This window comes from Dendronephthya gigantea, unplaced genomic scaffold (genome assembly GCF_004324835.1).
Source record: "Dendronephthya gigantea isolate DGI-Jeju-01 unplaced genomic scaffold, DenGig_1.0 000132F, whole genome shotgun sequence".
Classification (NCBI taxonomy): Eukaryota; Metazoa; Cnidaria; class Anthozoa; order Malacalcyonacea; family Nephtheidae; genus Dendronephthya; species Dendronephthya gigantea.
In genome coordinates, this window is record NW_021163142.1 from 482639 (window position 1) to 507233 (window position 24595).

General features: G+C 35.6%; 1 protein-coding gene and 1 pseudogene across 5 annotated transcripts; both read left to right on the forward strand.

Annotated features, from left to right (window-relative positions):
* Nucleotides 1-4071, forward strand: part of LOC114536234 — a 25993-nt pseudogene extending 21922 nt beyond the window's left edge.
* Nucleotides 4057-19689, forward strand: LOC114536202 (long-chain-fatty-acid--CoA ligase 5-like). Of its 5 annotated transcripts, none has more exons than XM_028557524.1 (26): nucleotides 4057-4073; nucleotides 4292-4393; nucleotides 4796-4867; nucleotides 4960-5656; nucleotides 6319-6424; nucleotides 7313-7374; nucleotides 7851-7952; nucleotides 9708-9807; nucleotides 10032-10207; nucleotides 10381-10413; nucleotides 10821-10872; nucleotides 11130-11206; nucleotides 12762-12839; nucleotides 12914-12996; nucleotides 13487-13538; nucleotides 14027-14112; nucleotides 14915-14969; nucleotides 15124-15219; nucleotides 15813-15885; nucleotides 16461-16549; nucleotides 17003-17119; nucleotides 17261-17314; nucleotides 17887-17976; nucleotides 18136-18237; nucleotides 18500-18571; nucleotides 18915-19689. In XM_028557524.1, exons 4-26 carry the CDS (start codon nucleotides 5624-5626, stop codon nucleotides 19071-19073), a joined length of 1947 nt encoding a protein of 648 aa, XP_028413325.1. In that variant the 5' UTR covers nucleotides 4057-4073; nucleotides 4292-4393; nucleotides 4796-4867; nucleotides 4960-5623; the 3' UTR covers nucleotides 19074-19689. The 5 variants fall into 5 exon arrangements, with proteins under 5 accessions (XP_028413325.1, XP_028413326.1, XP_028413329.1 ...); XM_028557525.1 differs by having other exon boundaries at nucleotides 10032-10183; XM_028557528.1 differs by lacking the exons at nucleotides 18136-18237; nucleotides 18500-18571; nucleotides 18915-19689 and adding an exon at nucleotides 17542-17589 and having other exon boundaries at nucleotides 17887-17921.
* Nucleotides 19690-24595: the final 4906 nt, after the last annotated feature.

Genomic DNA, 24595 nt, shown 5'->3' on the forward strand with positions numbered 1-24595 from the left:
ATTATATATTCTGTCGTACATATTTGCTCATGTTGCAAAACTGTTGTCAATTACCTATTGCTTTTCGTAGCAAATTTGAAATTAAAGTTCAAATATTGTCTCTAATGAAAAAATAGGTACGCAATATGCGTACGTGCGTCTACGTTGCGTATCATATTTTGAGAGATTCGGTCGTATTTGGTAATATGCCGAAATAGAGACATTTTTGTTTCAATCACTCCTGCTCCGAATATTGATGCTTAACCGGCGTTTACCGATTTTGCTCCGACGCTTAGCCGGTAAAATCCGACTGACGTCAGTTCCGATAAAATACAGATACAAATTTTCAAAGCAAAAGCGCTTTGTTTTCTCTCCTTTTATTTCTTGAATACTTAATGCATGTCAAACACAACAATTTCATGGTGATTGAATTGTGAATGTTTATGCTAATCTTTGTGCAGTAAAAGTAGTTCAGATAAATAAAAACGGCATCAATAGTTTTTTCCCTCATAAAACTCCTAGTTTACATATACATGCATTTTGGAGGTTTATCATGCAAGATGCCTTTTTAAGGTTTTTTGCGAAACATGCCAAAAATGTTTTTGAGTACCGCGTTTTTCAAACGTTTATCTTTATATAGTTGGTATTACGTAGTTCTGGCTCAAGGAGTGGGTTTTCCCGAAATGTTGTCGAACTGCTATTCGAAGATATACGGTTGTTAAGGTATAAAATGTTTATTTTATTTTATTTTTAAGTTTATCAAGAGAAAAGCGCAACATAATTGTAAGGTCTCAAAATTCTATTCAAAATATGAACGAGTATTTGAACATTGTAACTAATTCACTCGTTCACATCTATCAAAAGAAGAAAATCCCACATAAAATCGCGGGGCCGTTCGTTCTAAAATTTCTGTTGTCAAAGAAAGATTGCCGCTTAATTGGCTGCAAAATATTACAAGTCGTAATTAGGCCGTTTTTAGTTGTATATGTACTTTTTTATGTAGACCTACGATTTTCCCATCCGTTCCTCGTTTGTTAAATCGCCTTTACGATATGGTAGGTTGAGTTGAATTCTCTGCTGTATGAAAAATGTCTCATTTGTTACATATTAAACAAATACTTCTTCGACGTAGCCATTGTATAAAGAATGGGTGCATACTGTCGCTCATCTTTAGTAGGACAATATAATAGACCGTTTAAAATATAGTAAATATACTAATACGCGAAGACTACGTACGTATAATGTTTAATGTAGGTTATTAAAGATCGTGCCCACATGCCGCCTTTTCTTTATATTTTAATTGCTCATTAAACGAAGAGTTAGTATAACCAAATAAATATAACTTTAAAATTTTAAAATTTTGTTGAATTTATTCTGCCAAAATTTGAATTAAAGCAATGTGAAAAACAATCATTTTTCATTGCAATTCAATGTTTTTTCTGCAGATAGTTGCATCCGTAGAGGGAAGTGGTGGAATAAAGAAACGTTTATTCAACAGGGCATTTGCCTCAAAATTGGCTGACCTTGAGAAGTAAGCAATGAACTTTACAAGACTGCGGGGGCAGCTGTTGGCGAAATAAAACGAATGAAATCCTTCGTTTCATTGCATATCTTAGAATTAAGTTATAAACGTTCTCTGCAAACCTGCTTTGATTACTGTTTCTCTTTGTGGGCCACTTGTGGTAAATCGCCAAGGGATAACTATACTCTTTTTCAGGCTCTTTACAATGTTTTAAGAACTTGTGAGGTTTTTCCCATTTTTAAAAAAAATTGTAAAGATCGCTTGAAAATGTGTTTGTCTCTTCCAGAGGTCAAATTTACAACAATAGCTTTTGGGATAAAGTGGTGTTTAGAAAAATCCAGGTACAACATGGAAGTAGATGAAAATAAGTCGCATGCGTGGTTTAGTGCTTCACGAATATTCCTCAACCGTTTTTGGATTAGATACGGTCGTTTAGAAAATTATGAAAACTGTGTAGGAACACTGAGGTCTAAAATTCTCTGTCTAAGAATTATAGAAACACTGAGGTCTAAGATTCTCTGTCTACTTTTTAGGCAGTCCTGGGTGGAAGGATTTCTATTATAGGTACTGGAGCAGCACCTATCGAAGCAAAAGTTTTAACTTTTTTTAAAGTTGTTTTCGGGTGTTGGGTATGTGTTTTAACATTTAATTCAAACATGTTTTTTTTGAAAACCTAAGCCTTAAATAAACCCTGCTGAGTGTTACCCCCTCCGGTCAAAACATTTTAGCTTCAAGAGTTTGTTAGGACGAGGTCTCATTTTGTGTCATTTTGAAATACTATTTATATTTAATATTATACGCTGTACCAAAACAACAATTCCCCTAAAAGGTTATCGAGGGTTATGGTCAAACTGAAGGTGTTGGATGCGCGGCCATGACCAATTTGCTGGATAAATCTGCAGGTACATTTACTATCACAGCACGTCCGAAGAATTGTTCCTCTTGATGGAACGTTAACAATCAAATTTGTGTTTGATTCCCAATGGCTGAAAAAACGTATTTTAGATGGCTATTAATTTTAAATCCATTACACTGGGTTTTTTGTCGCATTTATTGTGTTCCGGTCAGTTACCCCCCCCCCCCAATTTCTCGGAAATATGTTAATCATAATGTTTCATTCGACATATTTATTGAAATACCAGGTCATGTCGGGCCGCCCACAGCAACCTGTTATATCAAGCTCGTTGATGTTCCAGAAATGGAGTATTATACCTCCAAGAATCAAGGCGAAGTAATTATCTTTGTTAATACATAAAGAAGTGTCTTTTTAGCGCTTTGCATTAGAGACCTGTTCTTAGAGAAGTCGTAATAGTTCATAAATGTTCATATAACAGAATTAAGTTTAGTGAAATGAGACTTTCCCGTAAAGGGTCTCGTAGGGTATACCGAAAATTGTAAAAATTGAGAGAGCTTTCACCAGAAAGGTATCCGCTTGTTAGAGAGCCATTTTTAACTCAAAAGTCGCGCAATCTTAAAGGGTTGTTTAATTATATTAAAGAGCAATATCCATAAATTGATAAGATTTATCCATATAAGATATTGCAAAATGTCAGAATTACCTCGGTTGTAGGCCTTATATATAGGAAAGTGCTGTCTTGAGGATGAGGTTTTCATCTTCAGCCGAAAGTTCATATGCAAAAGGTCCGTGTTCTTGATTAGGAAACGGACTTTTTAAATTTTTGCCCATATTTAAGAGGTGCACACATCACTTAGTCAAAGCACTCATCATTTATACTCGCGTTTCCAATTATATTTTATATTTCAGGTCTGTATTTACGGTACGAATGTGTTTAAAGGATACCTAAAGGAACCTAAGAAAACAGCTGAAGTCATAGATAAAGATGGATGGCTTCATAGTGGTGACGTTGGAGAGTGGAAGCCGGTGTGTTTCCTAAGCCTTTTGCCCCATTGATATACGGTTACTTCTGTGGTGATGAACCAATATCATACAGGAGACGTTAGGTTTTTTATTTTCATATAGAACGGTACTTTGAAAATTATTGGACGAAAAAAGTGTATCTTCAAGTTATCACAGGTGGGTTGGTTTTATAGTAGATCTACGATTTATAGTACAAAGCAGAGTGGCGCGTTAAAATGATTGCAGTGAGATTCAAAAACAGCCTTAATTAAATTGTTCTTTTTCAGATCATTTACCGAGATTTGTTATAAAAGAGATTAAATCTTATAGTTCTAGGAACCAACTGCAGACACATAACACATATTAATGTTTCGATGCCAATATTAATTTCTCCACAATCATTTTTAAGTGTAAATTTCAATTTTATTCAAATATTATTGATTTAATTAATTTTGCGAAAATTGCATGTAATGAGCTTTGCTCGTTGAAGGCTCTGGGACTTCTTCTAGGCTATTATTGGCACCATAAAGATGATAATAATTATTAGGAATACAACCATAGGGCAAATATATAAAGCTGGAATAGAAAATTTGACGTATGGTTTCTGCATCATTTAACACAGGGTGAATATGTCGCTCCCGACAAAATTGAGAACGTTTACATCAAAAGCCCTTTCGTAGCTCAGGTGTTTGTTTATACGGTCACAGTCTGAAGGTAATATTTTTAATTATTTTTTCGCGCTTCTCCTCAGCCCTGTTAGGTTCTCTATTGAAACGGAGGACGAAATTAATCAAATGATATTGATATGCGATTATTTAAAGATTGTTGCTACAGGTCACGGCAGACCCATCACCATAAAATTATGTAGTTCAGGGGACGGTTGTTCGAAATCATTTGCGATTGATTAACTTTGCTTATATTTCTTACTATAGTCCTTCATTGTTGGCATTGTTGTGCCTGATGAAGCTGTCCTTTTGAAATGGGCCTCAGAAAATGGTTTTTCTAAAACATTCCAGGAATTATGTGAAAACAAGGTATGTGTACGCATATATCTTTGTTAGGTATCGTAATTTGTAGAGAATCAAGGAGGAATTTCGTTTTAAACTAAATGGCTTATTTGTTTACACTTTTAAGGCTAAGCCAATCAGAATACCTAATTTTTTTATACTTCATGTAAAGCGGAAAATAATGTACCTTTTTACTGGTAGTCAATATTTATGCTTTCTGATATGCATAACTGAAAATGTCAACAAAATTGCTGATTGGTCTAAAACGAAATTCCTCCTTGTTATCCGTAGGTAGATCAAATGATTTGCACTTTAGTAATTTGTTCTCTCGGAGTAGCAATATAGCCTAGTGTTGGATTCCTGAAAAGTATTTATTAAAATATAGGGTCACAACTATATATTCATGCAGTCTACTGTTTTATTAAAAAGGATGTGAAAGACATGATTTTTAAAGATATCGTTGCCCGAGGGAAAGAGGCGAAGTTGGCATCATTTGAACAGGTTCGACATTTAAAAAAACAGCCCTCACATGCCGTATTTTTTCCCCTTATGCATTTTTTCAAATTTTTAAGTTTTCACTGTTTTTTCTACAGGTCAAAAATATCCTCTTGCATTCGGAGTTATTTAGCATTGAGAACGGCTTACTTACACCGACATTTAAATCGAAACGTTTCACGTTACAGAAGAGATTCGCCGAAGAAATTGAAAAATTGTACAAGAATCAAGAACAAACAATTCGCCCCAAACTTTAATTACAAACTTAACAATATTTTTATAACTAGTAAAAACTGACTAGCTATAGGAGAAAAAAATCCGAAAAAATATTTTTATAACTAGTAAAAACTGACTAGCTATAAGAGAAAAAAGTCCGAACATTTTACATACATGTATCTTTTTTCTCAAAATGCATGCAATACAAATAGTCATAAGTACAAATAACTGTATAATATTCCAGTTTAACCTACATTGTTACAGTGCCCGAACTGCTTTCTCTCAGATAATGTTTCTAAAATATTAATCACAACGGACAATAGCGTTCAGTCATGTTGAACCAAAGTTACTAAACAAAGCCTGAAACGTGCGCCGGTGCACATACGTGGCACATCATAATATTGGATGATATCATGATGATGGCTATTTTTTACGCTATTTGCAATTATAATCTTGTCGCGGGATTTACATTCTACAGTTAATTCTGGACATGAACCCTATTACCGCGAGCAAGTCTTCCAGGAATTATAGTACAGCTTCGTAGAAATGGACATCGAAAATCAGGGAATCGATGTACCGGTGGGTGGTAGAAATATTGTAACAATATGTTGTATGCCGAAATTCAATGCGATGAAAATCATCAAGTCTTTGTCTTTGATGCATACGTAATTTTAATAAAAGGACATTCGGGCACATCCATTATAAATATTATCGTACTGGGGTCGGTTGTATGAAAGCCGGATAGCGCTATCCACTGGATAGTGTTCTTTTCAATCGCTTCAAAATCGCCCGTTGTTGGATTTAACTTTATAAATTAAATGTGGGAAGATAAGACACAAACTGATCTACTTCGACAAGCACTACTTGTTCATTATCTATTCGCTGAAGTTATAATATAAACAAGCTGTATGAAAATATTAAATGGATAATAATTATAGCTTAACTCAATAAATAGATAACGAGGCTAAATAAGAATTATAATTTATTCTTTGTAACTCTGTTGTTTAAATTGCATTCAACGCGACCAAAGTGAGGGCTATAAACTTGACCGAGGGTTGTATAATATAACCTTTATGCACTGACTGCAAATCTCAGCCCTGTGTTGTAAATGGCTTTCAGAATGAGAGTATTACATTTGCTAACCTGTAAAATTACTTCGTGATATAAAATCATCGTAAATTGACACCAGTAATTCAATTATGTTTTGTAATTCAACTATATTCTGTCGTTGAACTACACAGGGAATTCCTGGTGCAAAGAGAAGTGCTTTCTCTGAAAAACTATGTGAAACTTATGATGGGATAACAACTGCTTATGAAGCCTACTTAAAAGGAGCTGAAAAATCTGGTGATTATAATTTATAGTTAGCCAAGGAAACAGCACTGAGTGTAGTACTTATTAATTAAACCATTAGAAAGGTCAGTGCACATTCATTAGGCCGCAGCTAGCTAGGTAATGCATAAGTTTTTTTTAAATATTTCTTAAATATTTTTTATAACAAAATATTAAGTTCCTATATCACAATGCAATAGGAGATAGCAAATTGAGATAGATTTTGAATTTTTGGTTGCCACCTAATGTATTTGAAAACCAAATATTTAAAATTGAATGTGTTTAGGGTTCCTCTCCATATTGCTGGTGCTGTGGGTAAAACGAATGTGCCCTTTTCTAAAACTCTACTCTGCTACCACCCTGAAGTCTGAACTATACTAATTGGTGCCCCTGGTTTCTGTGCATATTATGGTATATGAAGATACAATTATTGATATATTAAGTTTTTAAATACCCAAACGTCTTGACCTAGTAGCTCATTTGGAAGAGCATTGGACTAGCTAGCAAACCAACACTCGAGGGTTCGATTCCCACCATGGTCAAGCTAATTTTTCAGCTTCCCTAGTTGGTGAAACAGAGTAGCATCATCACAATATTCAATGTTCTTTGATACTTTATCACTGTCCTGAAAGCTCTACGTATTGTTTAAAAAAATGCTAAACAAGAACAGCTAGTGTTAAACATGAATCATAAATCATGTTTCTTCAAATGCTGCAATTTGTATTTTCCAAACTGTGTAAGTAATTGTGATGCTAGTGCTTATTTATTGTAAACAGTATATATGCATAAAATTTAATTGAAAGATAAATTATATTTTGTTGGTGTAGACATCTAGCTTGCTTACGTGTGTGTACGAACCATACGCTTGATGCTTCTAAACATGCACTCTTGCTATTTGTTTAGGTGATAGGCCCTGCTTGGGGAAACAATTTAATGGCTCCTACACATGGATGACTTATAATCAGGTATAAAATTCCTTTCACCTGTTAATTAATATTTCTTATATTGTATACTGGCAAAAACCTCCCAATATACATTTAAATGGTTTAATACATTCAAAGCTTTAACCCCTGTCAGCTAGGGGTAAATTCTGACCTGTAGTTACCTACATGCAATTTGCTGTGTCAGAAATTTAATTGTGAAATGAGGAAAACAACAAAACAGTTATATGAAAACATACAACATGCATGCTCATCACACTTGACAAGCAGTCAATATTCAGGCACTTACATATTACATACATACTCTAAAGCTGGTGGCACATGAAGCTCATTCACCCTTATTGATTATGGTCCTAGATTAGAAGCAGCCATATTGGTTTGATTAAACCTGTTTCATTTATCAACAACAATGATCTGCCAACTGACTGAAATTCTGAATGAAGTTTTTTACTCTAAATCACCTCAGGTTTTTACTCTAAATCACATCAAACACATTTCAGGTTTTAGAGAGAGCTGCCGATTTGGGGTCAGGAATATTAGAACTCGGTTACCAGCCTTCCGCAGAGACGTTCCTTGGCATTTATGCCGCAAACGGAGTTGAGGTTTGATATTTTGATTAATTCAGGGGCCGGTTGTATCAAGCCCGTTTAGCTTAAACGGTGGATAAGTCAAATTTAAATAACACCCTTACATCTCTCTTGAATGAGTCAACTTGAATATTATGCACTGAATATGTACTTGTAAACAGTATCGTTGTATTCAGGTTAAAAACATTTTGTTTGCTTCTTCAATAAAACGATAGACTTGCTTTCTATTTTGAACTTAACCACCGTTTAAGCTAAACGGGCTTAATACAACCGGCCCCAGTACTTTAATCCACTAAATCCGCATGGCCGGCAACGGCTCGAACAGTTTCAAACTGAAACTTTTTTGTTTAGATTAATATATCCCTTATATCCAGGTTAATCTCCACAAAGGATTGATTTTTCTTTTGGGGGGGATTTAGCTTTCTATTCCCGCCACGAGTGAAAAGTACAGTAAAGGCTGCTTTCCACTTACACGTTTTTTATACGCACGTACACGTACGGAAACTTTTAAATGCTTTTAAATTTTTATTATTTAACATCTACGTCAACTAATGCATACTAAAATATGCAGAAAACTAAGTTCCTTCGATTTATTCACTTAGTTTTTTCAAAGGTAGCATGTACAAGGATTTAGACTTTTACGTGCGTGTACGTGCGTATGAAAAACGCGTAAGTGAAAAACAGCCTTAAGGTGAGTATGCTCAATTATACTTATATTCATATATCTTCGTCTTATGCCCGACTGATTTCCTATGTGAGCTATTGTTTCTACGGTTGTGAGAACATGAATATATTAATATACCCACTCTCCAACCTTGAATTACTTGATGACTGTAAAAATATTTATAAATACTCAACAAGCACTTCGATAGCGATTAGCGATACAGAAGTGATTAGATTTTCCGGTTGAAACTTCATAAAAACTCATTTCCGCCGTGTTGCGTCACTTGCGTGCACTCCGAGCATCGATGGGATTACCTGGCAAATTAGTTTCCAAGAAAACTGATTTTGGGTTAATTCTTGTTCGTATAAATACAAAAGTAACAACTGGAAATTCTCGGAAATTTGGCCTCGTTGTTTGAGCAACCACGGAATCAGTATTACGCCATAATCACCTTTTTCAAAATGGCGGAGTTTTTTTTTGTTAGAGGTGAATAAGTCAGTATTCGTTAAGAAAATACCTCGCGTGCTTTTGGCAATTTTTGACACCCTCGTTACCCCCTTGGACGATTGTGTTAATATTTATATGCATGTCTGTATACACATATAAGAAGGAAATAAATTATCATAAATCACGTTCGGGCTTTGGGGGGCGGGAGGGACACAGGTCCCCTTGCTAAAATTCTATCTTATTAACTTTTGGCTATACAAGTCAAAAGCTATCTAGTTAAGTTGTCCAGAAAACCTTTATGCAACATTTTTTAGACTATTGACGTTCTGTATTTAGTGCATCGTTTGCATAGAAAAGTTTGACTTAAATGACATATATCAAAGAGCCCCCCCCCCCCCCCGCTTGCTAAAATTTTTGCAATGCACCATTTACCCAAAATTTACGTGACGCTGAACCATATACCCCCTCCCACCATGAATTGAAGTAATAATAGACTCCCCTCCACAAATGCGCACGTAAGGTATAACCGTTGACATTTTTTAACCGTTTTCTTAATTGGCGAATTCGTTCGTGCGAGCGATTTTGTTTTAAAAACTCAAACGGGGAAGAAACAAACTATTGCATTGAATAAATTTGAATGCAGGTTCTGTTATTTTTAGTGGATTCTGACAGACGTGGCATGTCTGACCTACTCATTGGTTTCTGTGCCCCTCTACGACACACTGGGTTCAGATGCCTGCACCTTCATCATAAATCATTGTAAGTCATTTTGAGGTGTTGTGATACTTTGTGTAACTTCCATAGAAATAATAGACATGTCTATTATTTCTATGGTTACTTCAATACAACCATGCAAGCAAATAGATTACTCTTGCGGTCGTGACGTACTTTAGGAGACGAATAGAGCTTCGCCTATTGTATGATACAACGGATCGTTCAGTCAAAATCAAGTGTAGATTTCATTTTTGTTATTCAACATGTAGCCGACATTTCACTGATCGTGTGCGATGAAAACAAAGTATACGTAGAAGTTTTGTTAGCGAAAGCTGAACTGTGTCCGAAGTTGAAACACATCATTGCAATTGGAGATGTTAAGGAAGAAGTCGAACAGAAGGCTGGGAAACGTGGAATTATGGTGAAATCGTTTAAAAATGTCCTGGTATATAACTTGTATGAGTTTTTCACGCAACTAGCCCCAGAGAATCTTGTATAGTAGCTACATGCGTTTGTTTTCACGTCGTGACTTGTAAGATTTTATATACACGCAGTCAGCTCTAAGGTTGTCTTTGTAATGAACTATCGACCTTGATTATTGCCTGAACTTTTTTCCAGGAGTTGGGACGAAATAATCGTCAAGAAAAATCAGTAAGCCAACTTTTCTTATTATCTGCTAGTTTGTCCAGGGGCGAATTAGAACGATAATTGGGGGGGTTTTGAATATTCATATATTCAGTTTTGCCCGACGAATTTCTATATTGTAAGCTATTGCAATTACAAAAGAAATCCATATATTATTATATAACCCCCCCCCCCGATAAATTGTTTTAGTTAAGCCACTGCATGACACAGCTGTTTTTAATCTGCTGGATACCGTAATGTCTTCTGCATTTCTATTCCGCCGAAAAGAACAATCGATGTGGGAAAAGACTCCGGTGGGAAAAAAAGACTTTACGAGTTTAATGATTTCGGGATGGTCACATTCAAGCTAAGATAAGATAAACAGTAAATTTTTCGTTATAAATATGTTTACAGTATTCTTTCCCTAATTCTAGCCCGGTAAACCTGATGATATTTTTACTGTTTGCTACACAAGTGGAACGACAGGTACGTATATACAGTTTCGGAATTTATCTCCTATTAAAGCGAATTTGCTAAAAATGGGCCGTAGCAATTGTATTCGTGGAAGCTCAACTCTTCAATGCGTGATTTCTCACGTATATGTCGGTGTTTGTACGCGATACCGGCCTTATTTACCTGTCAGGATATCTATTCAAGTCTCTCATAAAACTGGTATGTCTTTATTCAACCTCAGGTTTTGAACTAATTCGTTTGTTCAACCTTTTCAATCAACTGCTTTTCAGGTCAGCCAAAGGGGGCTATGATAACAAACAGGAATGTAGCGACTGTAATTGCCGCCAATCGCATACATTTTGAGCGGGTATGACTTGAGTCACCGTGCTTATAATTATAATGATAATTAGATTAATTGAGACGGACTAAATAAATTTCATATTAGTTGGACTACCAAATAGGTAATCAAATAGAAGGAATGCGTGAATTGTCATCAAGTATTGGAGCTAGATTAATTCTTATCATGTCCTATAATCCTCGACAAAACTGTTAAAAAAAATATCTGAAATCATAAAAATATTGTGCAAATTCTCATTTACCCCCTTACCCCCGAAGCCAATATTGGATACCTTGTCGCTCTGACTTTGCTTAGTGAATACAGTACTCATTTATGTTTCAGGGCAGCCAAAAAACCTGCCTGAAAGTGAGACAACATTATTTACATATATTATACCACTTCTGCCTTTTTCTGCAGTGATAAAAGGTTGTTTTTTTAATTATATCCCTGACTGATGAGACAAGGTTTCAACTTTCGAGCATATAGACATACGTCTCAAGACCGAATCAATTTGGAGGCCCATAGCCATAGGACACATAAAGTTTATAATTAAGTCTCGTGTCGTGACTAATAAAGTGTAAACAAGTCTTAGGAGTGGATGAGTTTGATCTGGACCAAGCACAGGTAGCCCGCTATTGGATTTGCTTTTAGTTAAATATTAAACACATTCTATGCAAAACGACATGAAGTGTCATCTTCCTTCATTCACTGCCGACATATTATCGCAGGCGCCAATTCGTGCGGTGCAGTGTAACCTTTATGTATATATTAATATAAGGTTGGCAACTCTTTGTCGTATTTTCACATTTACGAATTACATACCCAAATTACACATGAAAATACTCGTACTTAAACACAAAAATATACACAAAAAACTAAATCTATGTGGGAACTGACTCTCCTAAAACATTTCCGAAACATTTGTTTGTCTTTAAAGCCATTGCAAATATGTGAAATTTACGAAAATACAAACACTTTTTGGTTGAATTTTTTGAAAAGCCGTCGGGATCCCATCACCCTGCCCTACGTCACAGCAAACACGCAATATGATTGGCTTAGCTTTGAATTTTGAAATTTGTTTACGTTAACGGGACTCAACCAGCCAATCATATTGCGTGTTTGCTGTGACGTAGGGCAGGGTGATGGGATCCCGACGGCTTTTCAAAAAATTCAACCAAAAAGTGTTTGTATTTTCGTAAATTTCACATATTTGCAATGGCTTTAAAGACAAACAAATGTTTCGGAAATGTTTTAGGAGAGTCAGTTCCCACATAGATTTAGTTTTTTGTGTATATTTTTGTGTTTAAGTACGAGTATTTTCATGTGTAATTTGGGTATGTAATTCGTAAATGTGAAAATACGACAAAGAGTTGCCAACCTTATATTAATATATACATAAAGGTTACACTGCACCGCACGAATTGGCGCCTGCGATAATATGTCGGCAGTGAATGAAGGAAGATGACACTTCATGTCGTTTTGCATAGAATGTGTTTAATATTTAACTAAAAGCAAATCCAATAGCGGGCTACCTGTGGACCAAGTGCTAAATTCACTAAAAAAGCTTTTTCTGACATGTTTTCAGAATGGCCGCCCACTGGTTCCTAACGATCTTCACATCGCGTACTTACCTTTACCACACATTTACGAACGGATCGTACAGGTAGGTAGCTACATCAGGATGTCGTATAAACACTACCGGCAAAACCCGTTGTTTGAACATTTATCCTTGCTCAGTTGATATTTCGCAGCTCCGGTTCAAGAAGTGGATTTTCCCGCGGCGATATCCAATTACTATTTGAGGATTTACGGTTGTTACGGTAAAAATATTTTTTCTTTTCATAAAACATTGGAATAAAAACGTTCTTAATCTACTGTAAATCGTATTTAAATCGGAAACATTCATCAACTGCAATTACACGTATATACTGTTTATATTTTTAAAATTAGTATATTATTTTTATTACAATCGTGTTATTTTGAACTAAATTTAACCTCATTTTGGGGCTGAATTTCGTTCAGAGCACAAAGTGGAGTTAAACCTAACACTTTAAAAAATAACAGCCTGTTCGTCCACATTAATTCAATACCATGCAGGATTCAACATTTAAACCGTTTGAATAAAATGTATGTCTTTAATATACTCAATACTCGAAGACCATATTTAGTCAATGTATATGTTTTTCCGCCTTAAATTTTCTAAAATTTTTCCTGTTCCTGATTAAACTAAGCAAAGATTGATTGTGTCTGTCTGTCTGAACTGTCCTGGAAATGGCTTAACAAGTCGTATGTTTCGTTTATTCTATGTAGACCTACGGTTTTTCCATCTGTTCCTCGTTTGTTAAATCGTCTCTATGATATGGTACGTTGAGTAAATTTGTAATTATAATCGTATAGGATATTTAAACCTGTTCTAGCGGTCAATTATCATGTAATGGGTGCAGGCAATTAATACAGTACTGTCCAGAAATAACCCAAGCGGCCGATTACATGGACCGGGCTAGCCCGCTTTACCGGGCTGAAATTTAGCAAACGATTGTATATGAGTAGTTTTTGCTGGGCTGAAATTTAGCAAACGCAGAAACCATTGTTGTTTATGAATTTGTGTAACACTGTGCATGTGTTGACAAATTCCTAGCCCCAAATTTCTAGCCCTAACTCCTAGCCCAATTCATGACAAATCATCCACATCCATATAATTTGGAAACTAAACATTTTCCCAGTTGAAATTATTAAATAACTATATTATAACTCATTAAGCTTAATTTAAAAAAGAATTCACTCCGTAAAAGCATTCATTTTCGGATTATAAGTGATCCGGCATGACTGGCATGAGTGTTTGTGCTTCAGGTAACTGCATCTATAGAGGCAAGTAGTGGAATAAAGAAAAGCTTATTCAATAAAGCATTTGCCTCAAAGTTAGCTGACCTTGAGAGGTAAGCAGTGTCCTTTATGATTTAAGGGTTAGAGTCTTAGAGACTGTTGTGACTGTTTTGTTTACTAAGTTTACAAAGTTTGTGTTTACATAAAGTCTCTAACACTTGTATTATACAATCTGAGCTCATTGATTGCTGCATTGAAGATCCAAGCTTCGCTGCAGGCTGTCATTTTTGAATAAACCATGATTTTCATGGGTTACTGCGAATAAACCACGATTTTAATTGATTATTGCGAATAAATTATGATTCCCATGATCTGTCGCCAGGCAACAAGAAGCCGCGTGATTGATTTTGACCAATCGCGTGAGCAGATTTAGGCCAATGCACGAAGATTGTATATTAAACACCATTATAATATAAGTATGATATAACGAGCAATTTGATTGGCTACCGCGCGTGCATTGTGAGGCCATAATGCACGCTTCTGGCTTTTGAAGTTTTTGTTGCTAAGCAACATCTTAAATAACATGTAAGGAGAATTTCATTATTGATCAAATAAATAAATTTTGTTGTTGCCCTATAATTTCTTCTTATATTATAAAAGAATTAAAAAAGCTCGTCGCGTGCCTTTATGGTGTAATAATGCACTCGGGGAAATGCTGGAAGAATTCTCCCAACATTCCCCCATCGTGCATTATTTCACCATAAAGGCACGCGACTCGTTTTTTAATTCTTAAATAAAATACGAACATGCAGTCTCTAAGCCTTAAGTATTAATTCATTAACGAAAATTTTAGGCTTGAAATATTTTATATACATATTCTATGAAAGATTATAGCTATATATTTTTATCTTTCAGAGGTAATTTTTATAGCAATAGCTTTTGGGATAAAGTTGTGTTCAGAAAAATCCAGGTACAAGAATTAGGTAGAAAAAAGTTGCAGTATATATAGAAATATGTTGCTTAAGGATTCTGCATGTTCGCGAGGTTACAAAATTAATGAAGTCGCGGAGACACGGTCGTTTGAAACTCCAAAGTATGACTGAAATTGCCCGCTTATATTTTAGGCAATTTTAGGTGGAAATGTTTCTGTCATTATTACTGGAGCAGCGCCGATCGAAGCAAAAGTTTTAAATTTTTTTAAAGTAGTTTTCGGATGTTGGGTAAGTGTTTGGTAGGTTTCAATTGATAATATTTCATGAACTCATTGCAAGTGGTGTAAAATTGACGCTATTGGACTTTTCTCTGTGTAATGGGGCTTTAATTATATTCTAGCTCCTACAGGGTGTCCCAAAAAAAACGAAAACTATTGAAATCACCCATAACCATGCAATTGTTAGAGTTTGAATGCCTAAGCACTCTGTTGGGACCCACAGGTGTATAAATGTTTACCATACTCATTTTTACGGATGCAGGCATATGATGCAGTAAAATTTGCTTGTTCGCAAAAATGATATTTATTAACAATATTTACAATTTACAAATATGGATAACATTATTTAGATGTGCATCTCAAGGACCATGACCTTCGACATGTCCCCTTTCTCTAGCAACACAAAGCATTTAGCATTTTATAAGTTGCATTAAATCCCCACGGACTGAAATTCGTTAGCACGGCATTCAAATTTTAACAATGAGTGATTTCAATAGTTTTCGTTTTTTTTGGGACACCCTGTAGAGTGAAAGTGATAATTAGTCTTTTGTGATGCTACTCAAATATCATATCTACCCCACTAATACAATTTCCTCTTTAAAGGTTATAGAGGGTTATGGTCTAACTGAAGGCGCTGGATCCGCGGCAATGACTAATATGATGGATAAATCCTCGGGTACTGTATAATAATGATTACACCACCTCTCAGTAGCGTAGCCAGCCTGTCGATTTGTCCCGCTATGCTAATATTTTGGTGTTTACTGACTGTGAAAAAAATATATTTCTAAAGATATGAATAATTACAATAAGTCGAAATTTACATAGCGGGACAGAATCGTCAGGCTGGCTACGCCACTGCCACCTCTTAGCTTTTTCTGCGTACTCTTTTATACAGTAGCGTAGCCAGCCTGTCGATTTGTCCCGCTATGCTAATATTTTGTGTTCACTGACTGTGAAAACAATAGATTTCTAAAGGCACGAATAATTATAATAACTCGAAATTTACATAGCGGGACAAAATCGTCAGGCTGGCTACGCCACTGCTTATATACATGTTTACTTTGCGTAAAAATCGTCAGACAAGCACATGCAGGAGAAAAAATCCAGGTAGCTACATGCATCGCTCATATTTAAGATAATCGCCACAGTTTTTGGCTATTTTTATGAAATTTATTTAATTAGGTTTGATATTGCAGGCAGTAATCCTGCGGAAATATGCAATACAGACGTTTTTACTCTTGAAATAACTAGGTCACGTTGGACCGCCTGTAGCAACCAGTTATATCAAGCTGGTTGATATACCAGAAATGGAGTATTACACGTTCAAAAATCAAGGCGAAGTAAATATTCCTTATATATTTTATATATAGCTGGTGCACCGTAGTCACAGATATATCACCATTCATTTTAAAGGCTCAGGAAAGGGAGTGAATATTAAAAAGCTATACTTATGTTTGGGGTTACAAAAACACCTTTATCAATACGGTCAGGAGATATCAGCTATAGAAAGCTATTCTAAGAAAAGTTTCCAAAATTTAGGCGATTCCTAAATTATAGAGAACTGTACAGAAATGGATGCATGGTATAAGCAGGTGTCTGTACTTAGAAGGGGTTTAATTTGGGTTGAAAATAATATCCTTAGAAAGTTACCCATATAGAATAGAGGTATTACAGAGGTGTTAGTATTAAAGAACGCTCCGTATTTGCTTGCATGCACCAATATTTGAGAATTGAAAAATTCCGTGCAGGAATTTTTTCTAGTTTGTTACGTTACCCCATTTTTTATATTTTAGGTATGTATTTACGGTACGAATGTGTTTAAAGGGTACCTAAAAGAACCAAAGAAAACAGCTGAAGTCATCGATAAAGATGGATGGCTTCACAGCGGTGATGTTGGAGAGTGGAAGCCGGTGTGTTGGGTTATTATGGACTTATTTTACCCTTTTGAGATTTTGGCGTTAGAGTTAGGATGATGGACACATTAATTACGGGACCTTTTCATGTACTTGTTGAAATCATCACGATACTAATACCACACTGTTTTCATATAGAACGGCACTTTGAAGATTATTGGACGAAAAAAGTGTATCTTCAAATTATCACAGGTGGGTTGGCGCTTCATTTGCACGGATTAAAATGAGGGTGAAATGATCAAAATGATGCTGAGAAAAAAAAGATTAAACAATTTGTGTTCAAATATTATATTCGTGTTACAAGAACTATATGTTGGGATCGATCAGCTGGCCTTACAAATACAATCCTTGGAATATAACATTAAAAATAGATTGCTCAGATCTGTTATTATCGATTTATCTGTTCTATTTTGCAGCAGATATTGATCTCCTAAATGTTCATGTCTCAGAAACATGAACGGATATTGGTATTGGTCAGAAAAATGAATTTTCTATTATATCATTTATGTATTATAGACTTTTTTCTTTTAAAGCACTATCAATGTTGTTTTTGGGTATTACACATATATCGCAGGTTGTGCATGATCATCGGAAATACATATAGCTATACGTTAAATTGATTTTTAACCTAACATGAGGCTAACCTTATTTCGATCATGGAAGGAGGGGCCTATAATTATGAAGATAGTCACGATATGTTTTACTTCAGGTCCTAAAGTCATATAATGAGATTTTAATCGTCTTTTCTGTATCATTTAACTCAGGGTGAATATGTTGCTCCTGACAAAATTGAGAACGTTTACATCAAAAGCCCTTTCGTAGCTCAGGTGTTTGTTCATGGTTATAGTCTTAAGGTACGTTTTTTGTTGTATTTTGTACATCTCTTCATCGTATATACGCTGTATAATGATCGTAAACAAATAATTGCATGTCCAAGGCTATTGGGTTAATGATAAAATCACGTTCCTGCGGATTCTGAAAAACATATTGAAATAATTTAATCAATACCGCAGTCCTTCATTGTTGGCATTGTTGTACCCGACGAGGCTGCCATGATAAAGTGGGCCTCGGAAAATGGTTTATCGAAAACATTTCAGGAGTTATGTGAAGACGAGGTATGTACATGTCTAGTAACCAATATAGTATTGTCTGTGTAAATTTTTTGTTCGCGCGTTAAATATTTTAAATACGATGGATCACGTCAATTATTCCTTTTCTCTGCTACCTCCACCTTCTCTCTATTCTGCCATCCCAAAAGTAGTTAACAGTGTTGGATCTCTGAAAAATATTTATAAAACTTGTGAATAATCACTATGGTATTCACCTTTGTACATCTCCAGATTGAACTTCAACAAATTATATTATTTTATCAAACAGGATGTGAAAAACATGATTTTGGAAGATATCGTTGCCAGAGGAAAGGAAGCAAAGTTGGCATCATTTGAACAGGTTTGATATTTAACAACGAACCGCTAATGACCGCGTGCATTGCGTATTTTAATTACACTTTCATAAGGTTTTCAACAATTTTGTTAGATTATAAACGCTCTACGTAAGATGTTTTTTAGCAGTGACATACTTAAGATAGCCAATATACCATTGTTGATACATCTAGCGAAACAATGTGTTTCACGTCTGCCGTATAAAACGATGTTCAAGAACTGCGATGAGTTTATATGCAAGTACGGCCGCCAGTTGGTTATTTAGGACAACATGCATACTTTGTTCGCGAAGCAGGTTGGGTACGTCCAAGCTGGAGAAAACCCTTTAATTTTTACTGTTTCTATTGCAGGTCAAAAATATCCTCTTGCATTCAGAATTATTCAGCGTGGAGAACGGCTTACTCACCCCAACTTTAAAATCGAAACGTTTCACGTTGCAGAAGAGATTCGCCGACGAAATTGAGAAATTGTACAAGAACCAAGAACAAACAGCGCGTTCTAAACTTTAGTTAAAAACTAGCTACCAACAAATGAAGTGCAGCTACATGCTGTACAAGCCGGCGACAGTAGTCGGCGCGCAGTGTATTGTATGTCATACATATAGCTAGTATATAAATAGTGCTATCTGCTATCCCCCCTATTACTATTTATTTGTTATAGATATTGTTTTACAGATTGAAGCTGAAGCCTGCTTATTAAAATAAATATTCATGAATCTGTCAATCTGGGAATGAGAGCCTTTAATCCTTTCAGTAAAAGAAAGTATAAACGATTTTTTATTGTCGCGTATTAATAGATCAGTTGTCTCGTCCAGTTGAGTATACGTATATTAATAACTATTGACAGATGTGCGGTATTTTTTTTCTAAAACCCTAATATGGCTTTCAAGTTGGGTTAATTTCCATGCATATCCACAATCAATCCCAAGTTATTCCCAAAACTATATTTTGTCATAAAAACACTAGTTCATATTCAATTAAAGGAAAACGTACCTAAATTAAATGTCGTTAGATATTCTAACAACACAAACGATATTCTAACAACGAAAAGGCAAACGGCGTTGTTTAAATACTTCGAATGTCTGTTTTTGTTCAAGTAAGTTTCAAGATGGTACTAGACCAACACCTCGGCTGTATGATACCATCGCGACGCCCACGCCTCGATTATACGACGGACGCCAGATGAGATGGGAATCTCTTCTACAAGTACAACCGTCATTGTGATAACCAGAGGGACATTTGGTGCATCCGCGGGCGAATGTCAATCCACACAAGTCGTACCATGGACATCCTCCGTTATTGGCGTTGATTATGCGAGCATCTCTGAAACATGTGAGGCCATCGTTGCGATAGCCGCTGGGACAGTTACCATAGCACATGTAAGTGTTGCCATGAGGCGTTGAGCTCGGGCATCTTCTGTAACATAAGCCAGCAATTTGTACAGGACGATCTTTAACACAGCCCCAACAAATCGTTCCAACACCTAGCGAAAAGGCCCAGTGTGAGAGGGTTCTGCATGGCTGGTAGCACAAACCTGCGTGCATCACTGAGTGACTGCTCGGACACGATCCAGCTAAAGTGCTTTCTGAATTGAATAAGAACACGAGAGAAAACAGAAAATGAAGATACTGCGAAGCCATCTTTTGATAGTCTATCTTGTGACGAGAGACAAGTTGCAGCAATACTGGTCAACACCACCTATCAGCCAGAGAACGAGATGGGCTTTTATAATGCAGGGAAACGTCAGCAAAATAGTAAACAGATTCAGTCAGACATAAAGACGGGGGTAAAATGGTAAACGATGATCGATATCCCAAGTGTATGAATAATTGGATTAGATTGATATGTTATGCACGCAGTAGGAGTCACAAAAATAATGTTGACCAGGGTTCAACTTAGAAAGAATGTGTTTTCTTAGTTTGTTTCCTAAACTTTTGACCACGAAATAGATATTTCAAGATGGAAACGTATATATATTATAGCCTATGATGCAGTTTGACAGCAGAGAATGACTGGAAGCTGTTTGAAACAATATACATAATTATAATATGTAGGCGTAAAAAGTAATGAATAACATTTTGCTAACAGGTTTAATTAAACTTCATTAGGGACAAGTTTCTAGTAAACATGCAAGGTCATTCAATTTTGTTGTATGAGATCAGGTCGCGGAAACATTTGGAACGATTTTTGTTGCTATGTTTGTTAAATATAGAGAAACCAAATGGCAACCGTTCATCCTATAACTTATTTCATTTTTTTGAACGGTCCAATTGTCTCTGAAGTCTCTTGTGCTACAATTGCCCTGGTATTGTTTATTAATTATTTTTATATTGTCTGGTATGCGTCCATGCAGAACGAAGACAAAAATTAGGTTAAGAGGCTCTTCACATGATCACGGTTACCCGAGATTCGACGAAGCGTAAAATGACTTCGAGGTCCGTGCTGTAGTCATCCTAACAATACTATGGGATTTTTTGTTTTTAAAGCCTGGTTTCCATTTAGTTTTAATTATCAAAAACAAGTCATTTTCACTGATGATATACGAGAAATAGTATGCATGTATAAATCGCCTATATTTCTGCATTCAAATAAGATATCGTTGACTGTGCACACATGCAGAAATATTCTGTCACAACTAGAGTAATAGAAACCCGGCACCAAAGACCTATTTTAATACCTCAGAACATCTTACGTTTCGGTAATAAAACAACAACGCATAAAAAACTAATATAATAGCGGGTTCCAAATAGATTACGGTATTGAATATACAATATATATTATTAATTTGAATTTTTTGCCGAAAATTTTTTACTCGTAATTACTTTCATATTACCATGCATGAGCGTGTGCATGCGTTCGAGCACGAGTCAGTATGAAGCTACAACGATTATTTGTTTTGACATGCGAACCTTATTCCAAGCAGGCACTGTATTATAAACCGTCCGACAGATTTGTCCCGCTGTGCTAATATTCTGAAGTTCATAAACTATCATAACAATAGATCGTTGTAACCTGTATAATTTTACATTCAATGTCTCAAAAACCTTTTTTTTCGCCTTGTCAAATCTCGGCTAAGCAGGATCATGTTAACAGGCCGCAAATCGTCAGGCTGGCTACGCCACAATTTAACCTTGAAAAGTGAAGAATCTAAAACTCGTTGTTTTACCAATACTGTGGCCGATTGTATCAAGCTCGTTTAGCTTAAACGGTGGTTAAGTTCAAAATAGAAAGCGAGTCTATCGTTTTATTCAGCAAGCAAACTAAATATTTTCAACCTGAAAACAAGGATAATGTTTACAACTACATATTCAGGGCATAATATTCAAGTTGACTCATTCAAGAGGGATGTAAGGGTGTTATTTCATTTTGACTTATCCGCCGTTTAATACAGACTTACATTATTATTATTATTATATTATTATTATTAAAACTTTATTTCATGAGGGGTTCACATTGTTACCTTAAGGTATTCTTCCCAATGGCCCTCGAAAGGTAATATGAAAGTTTTCATCGCGAGAAACATTGGCAACGAATGATATGCTTGCATACAGTGCAGCTAAATTCATTAACATGGTCTACTTCATTGTTTAATTGAAGAAACATTATAAGCTAGCACGAGTGGGAGTATATAGCCTCGGCTGTCTCGCTAAATTGTGTATATAGCATATAAATAACGAGACATCTTCAGGAAAAAAATATGGATTCGATTAGAGTTTTGAAGTTGCACGATTGCCCAACATGACGGAAAAGTAGCAGAAATTAATAATACGATATTATTTTTGAATGAGCATTACGATAGTCCTGGATATGACGCCTGTTAATGGTGAGGTAGATCTTAAAGGTAAATGGAAACAATTAGGAAAGTATCTGCACGAACAGATTATTTATATTTGAGATATTGAGGTACTTCAGTGAAATAAGTTATGCCAGGGGTGCATGGGATTGGTGTTGTTGCGACCTTTCTTCAAGTCTCATGTAACAGGTGGCTTCCGATTAGATTTCTCATAACGACCACACAAACAACGGAGAGTAGGAAAATGATGTAGGCAGAAAGGATGCAAAAGTATTACCATTTCATTCAATAACTGCAAACCTGCAATAGAAAAACGTTGTTGCCTAAAACGAACTGTTTCGCGTATGTTATTTTTTCTACTTTTTTAAACCGGAACTGTTTTTACGAATAAGTCAAAATTAATTAAAGGTCATTCGCAACAATTTCACAAAGATATATTTCACATAATTTTAATTTGCGTGGAACGTAAGCATTTTAGATTATTAAACTGTAAAAGGAAGTTGTGTAGGAAAAGGGGAAACTCCTCAGTTAAACCAGCGACTAGCTTTGACAACATGGAAACACTTATGCACAAGAGACAAATCTCTTCGATGTAGCAGTAACATAGATTTGTTTGGCGAATACAATCAAAATCCAATTGGTTAGGATTACTGTCTGTTGTGTACAGACTACAGTAATCCAATAATAGAGAAAAACGAAACATATTAAACATTAGAAGTTTAAACGAGAGCTCATGCATGGCCAGCGCCACGACCAGCGCAATGATGGAAGGCTTGTCACAGTGAAAATCTCAGACTTAAAGCGTCATGCAATTTTTCTTTGGCCTAATATATAAAAACCTCTATGAGTATATATACTAAAATTTTACAAGCCAAAAGCTCTGAGCCCGTAGTTTAACAATATTGAACAATGTTGTGCTGCTCATATTGTTCACACCTGTCAACAGCATTGAACAATATTGACTACAGACTAGTACTGTTGAAACAGAATTGAGTGTAACAATATTGAATATTGTTTATGATGATCGCGTACTGAGAACAATATGGGCAACACAATATTGTTTAATTCATTTCATATCAATATTGCAACCATCTGATCGTTTTTACTTTTAGACCTGTGCAAAGTTCCCAAATTTTCAACACCATTATGACTTCCCGGAGCTGCTACTGTTAGTCTGTTACTATTAAAACACCTATAGTGGTTTTTAAAACAGCAAGTTCATTTACAGCGAAAATATGGTGCGTGGTTGTATAGTATCAGGGCTGCGGAAGATCCTTAATTGGGGGCCTAATATTCATATAGCCTAATCGTGTTAACAGTCCGTAAAAGCAATCAATTTCAAAAGAAACTAATAATGCAGAACACGAACATTTCCCAGGTCGTGTGTTTGTCTCATTTTGTCTGTCAGTAATTCCATGAAGTAAAGTCGCGTGATGAAACTTGAAACAGACGTACTATTAATATATCATCAGTAAACATTTTTAAATGATTTGGCCTAATAATAAAAAAATTGTCCAAGTTCTTAGTAAGGGAATATAGATCTTTCAAAAGAATGAAAGCTATAACAAGAAGGTTGTTCACCAATAGATTATTTTGCATATTATTTATAATTTACCGACTGAAAAGTAGTTTGAAACAAGATATGCCTGGGTAGAATTATTAAGATTTTGACCTTGCTATGAGTTAAGGCATCCAGATGTTCCAATTAACGTCAACTTGCGATGTTTTTGTTTTTAATGTAACAACCACCAGAGAAACGGAGATTACCCTGGCTGTCAGAAAACAGGATCTGTTAACAATGCAAGAGATGATATGAGGGAGAGGTGTAAACACAAAAACAGTAGCTAATAACATTTCATTTAAAACTGATGTCACGTCGTAATATTAACAGACGCTCTGTTTATATTTTCAACTGATATTTTCTTTGATATGAAATACGACAAAATGTCCGCGAATCTTTCCTATATGAGCGATGTTCCCTATGGTTTTAATTGAATAGGAGTTATGGTCTGTGTCCAAAAGAATCCGAAACATGCGAAATTTAGGCAATTTTCAGAGAACCCATGCGCAAACGCAAACCGGACATTATCTTTAAAGGTGCAAATAATCGTTGCAGCTTCATACTCACGCGTGCTCGAACGCATGCACTCGTTCATGCATGGTAATATGAAAGTAATTACGAGTAACAATTTTTCGGCAAAAAATTCAAATTAATACGGAAGGAGATGATTTATTCCAT

What these genes read in the sequence shown, in the direction of transcription:
- LOC114536202 (XM_028557524.1), top strand. Translation starts at nt 5,624, where the DNA reads ATGGACATCGAAAATCAGGGAATCGATGTACCG. An exon ending in TTTACGAACGGATCGTACAG is followed by an intron (nt 12,840 to 12,913) that starts GTAGGTAGCTAC and finishes ATCCTTGCTCAG; the next exon opens with TTGATATTTCGCAGCTCCGG. An exon ending in AGGAGTTATGTGAAGACGAG is followed by an intron (nt 18,238 to 18,499) that starts GTATGTACATGT and finishes TTTATCAAACAG; the next exon opens with GATGTGAAAAACATGATTTT.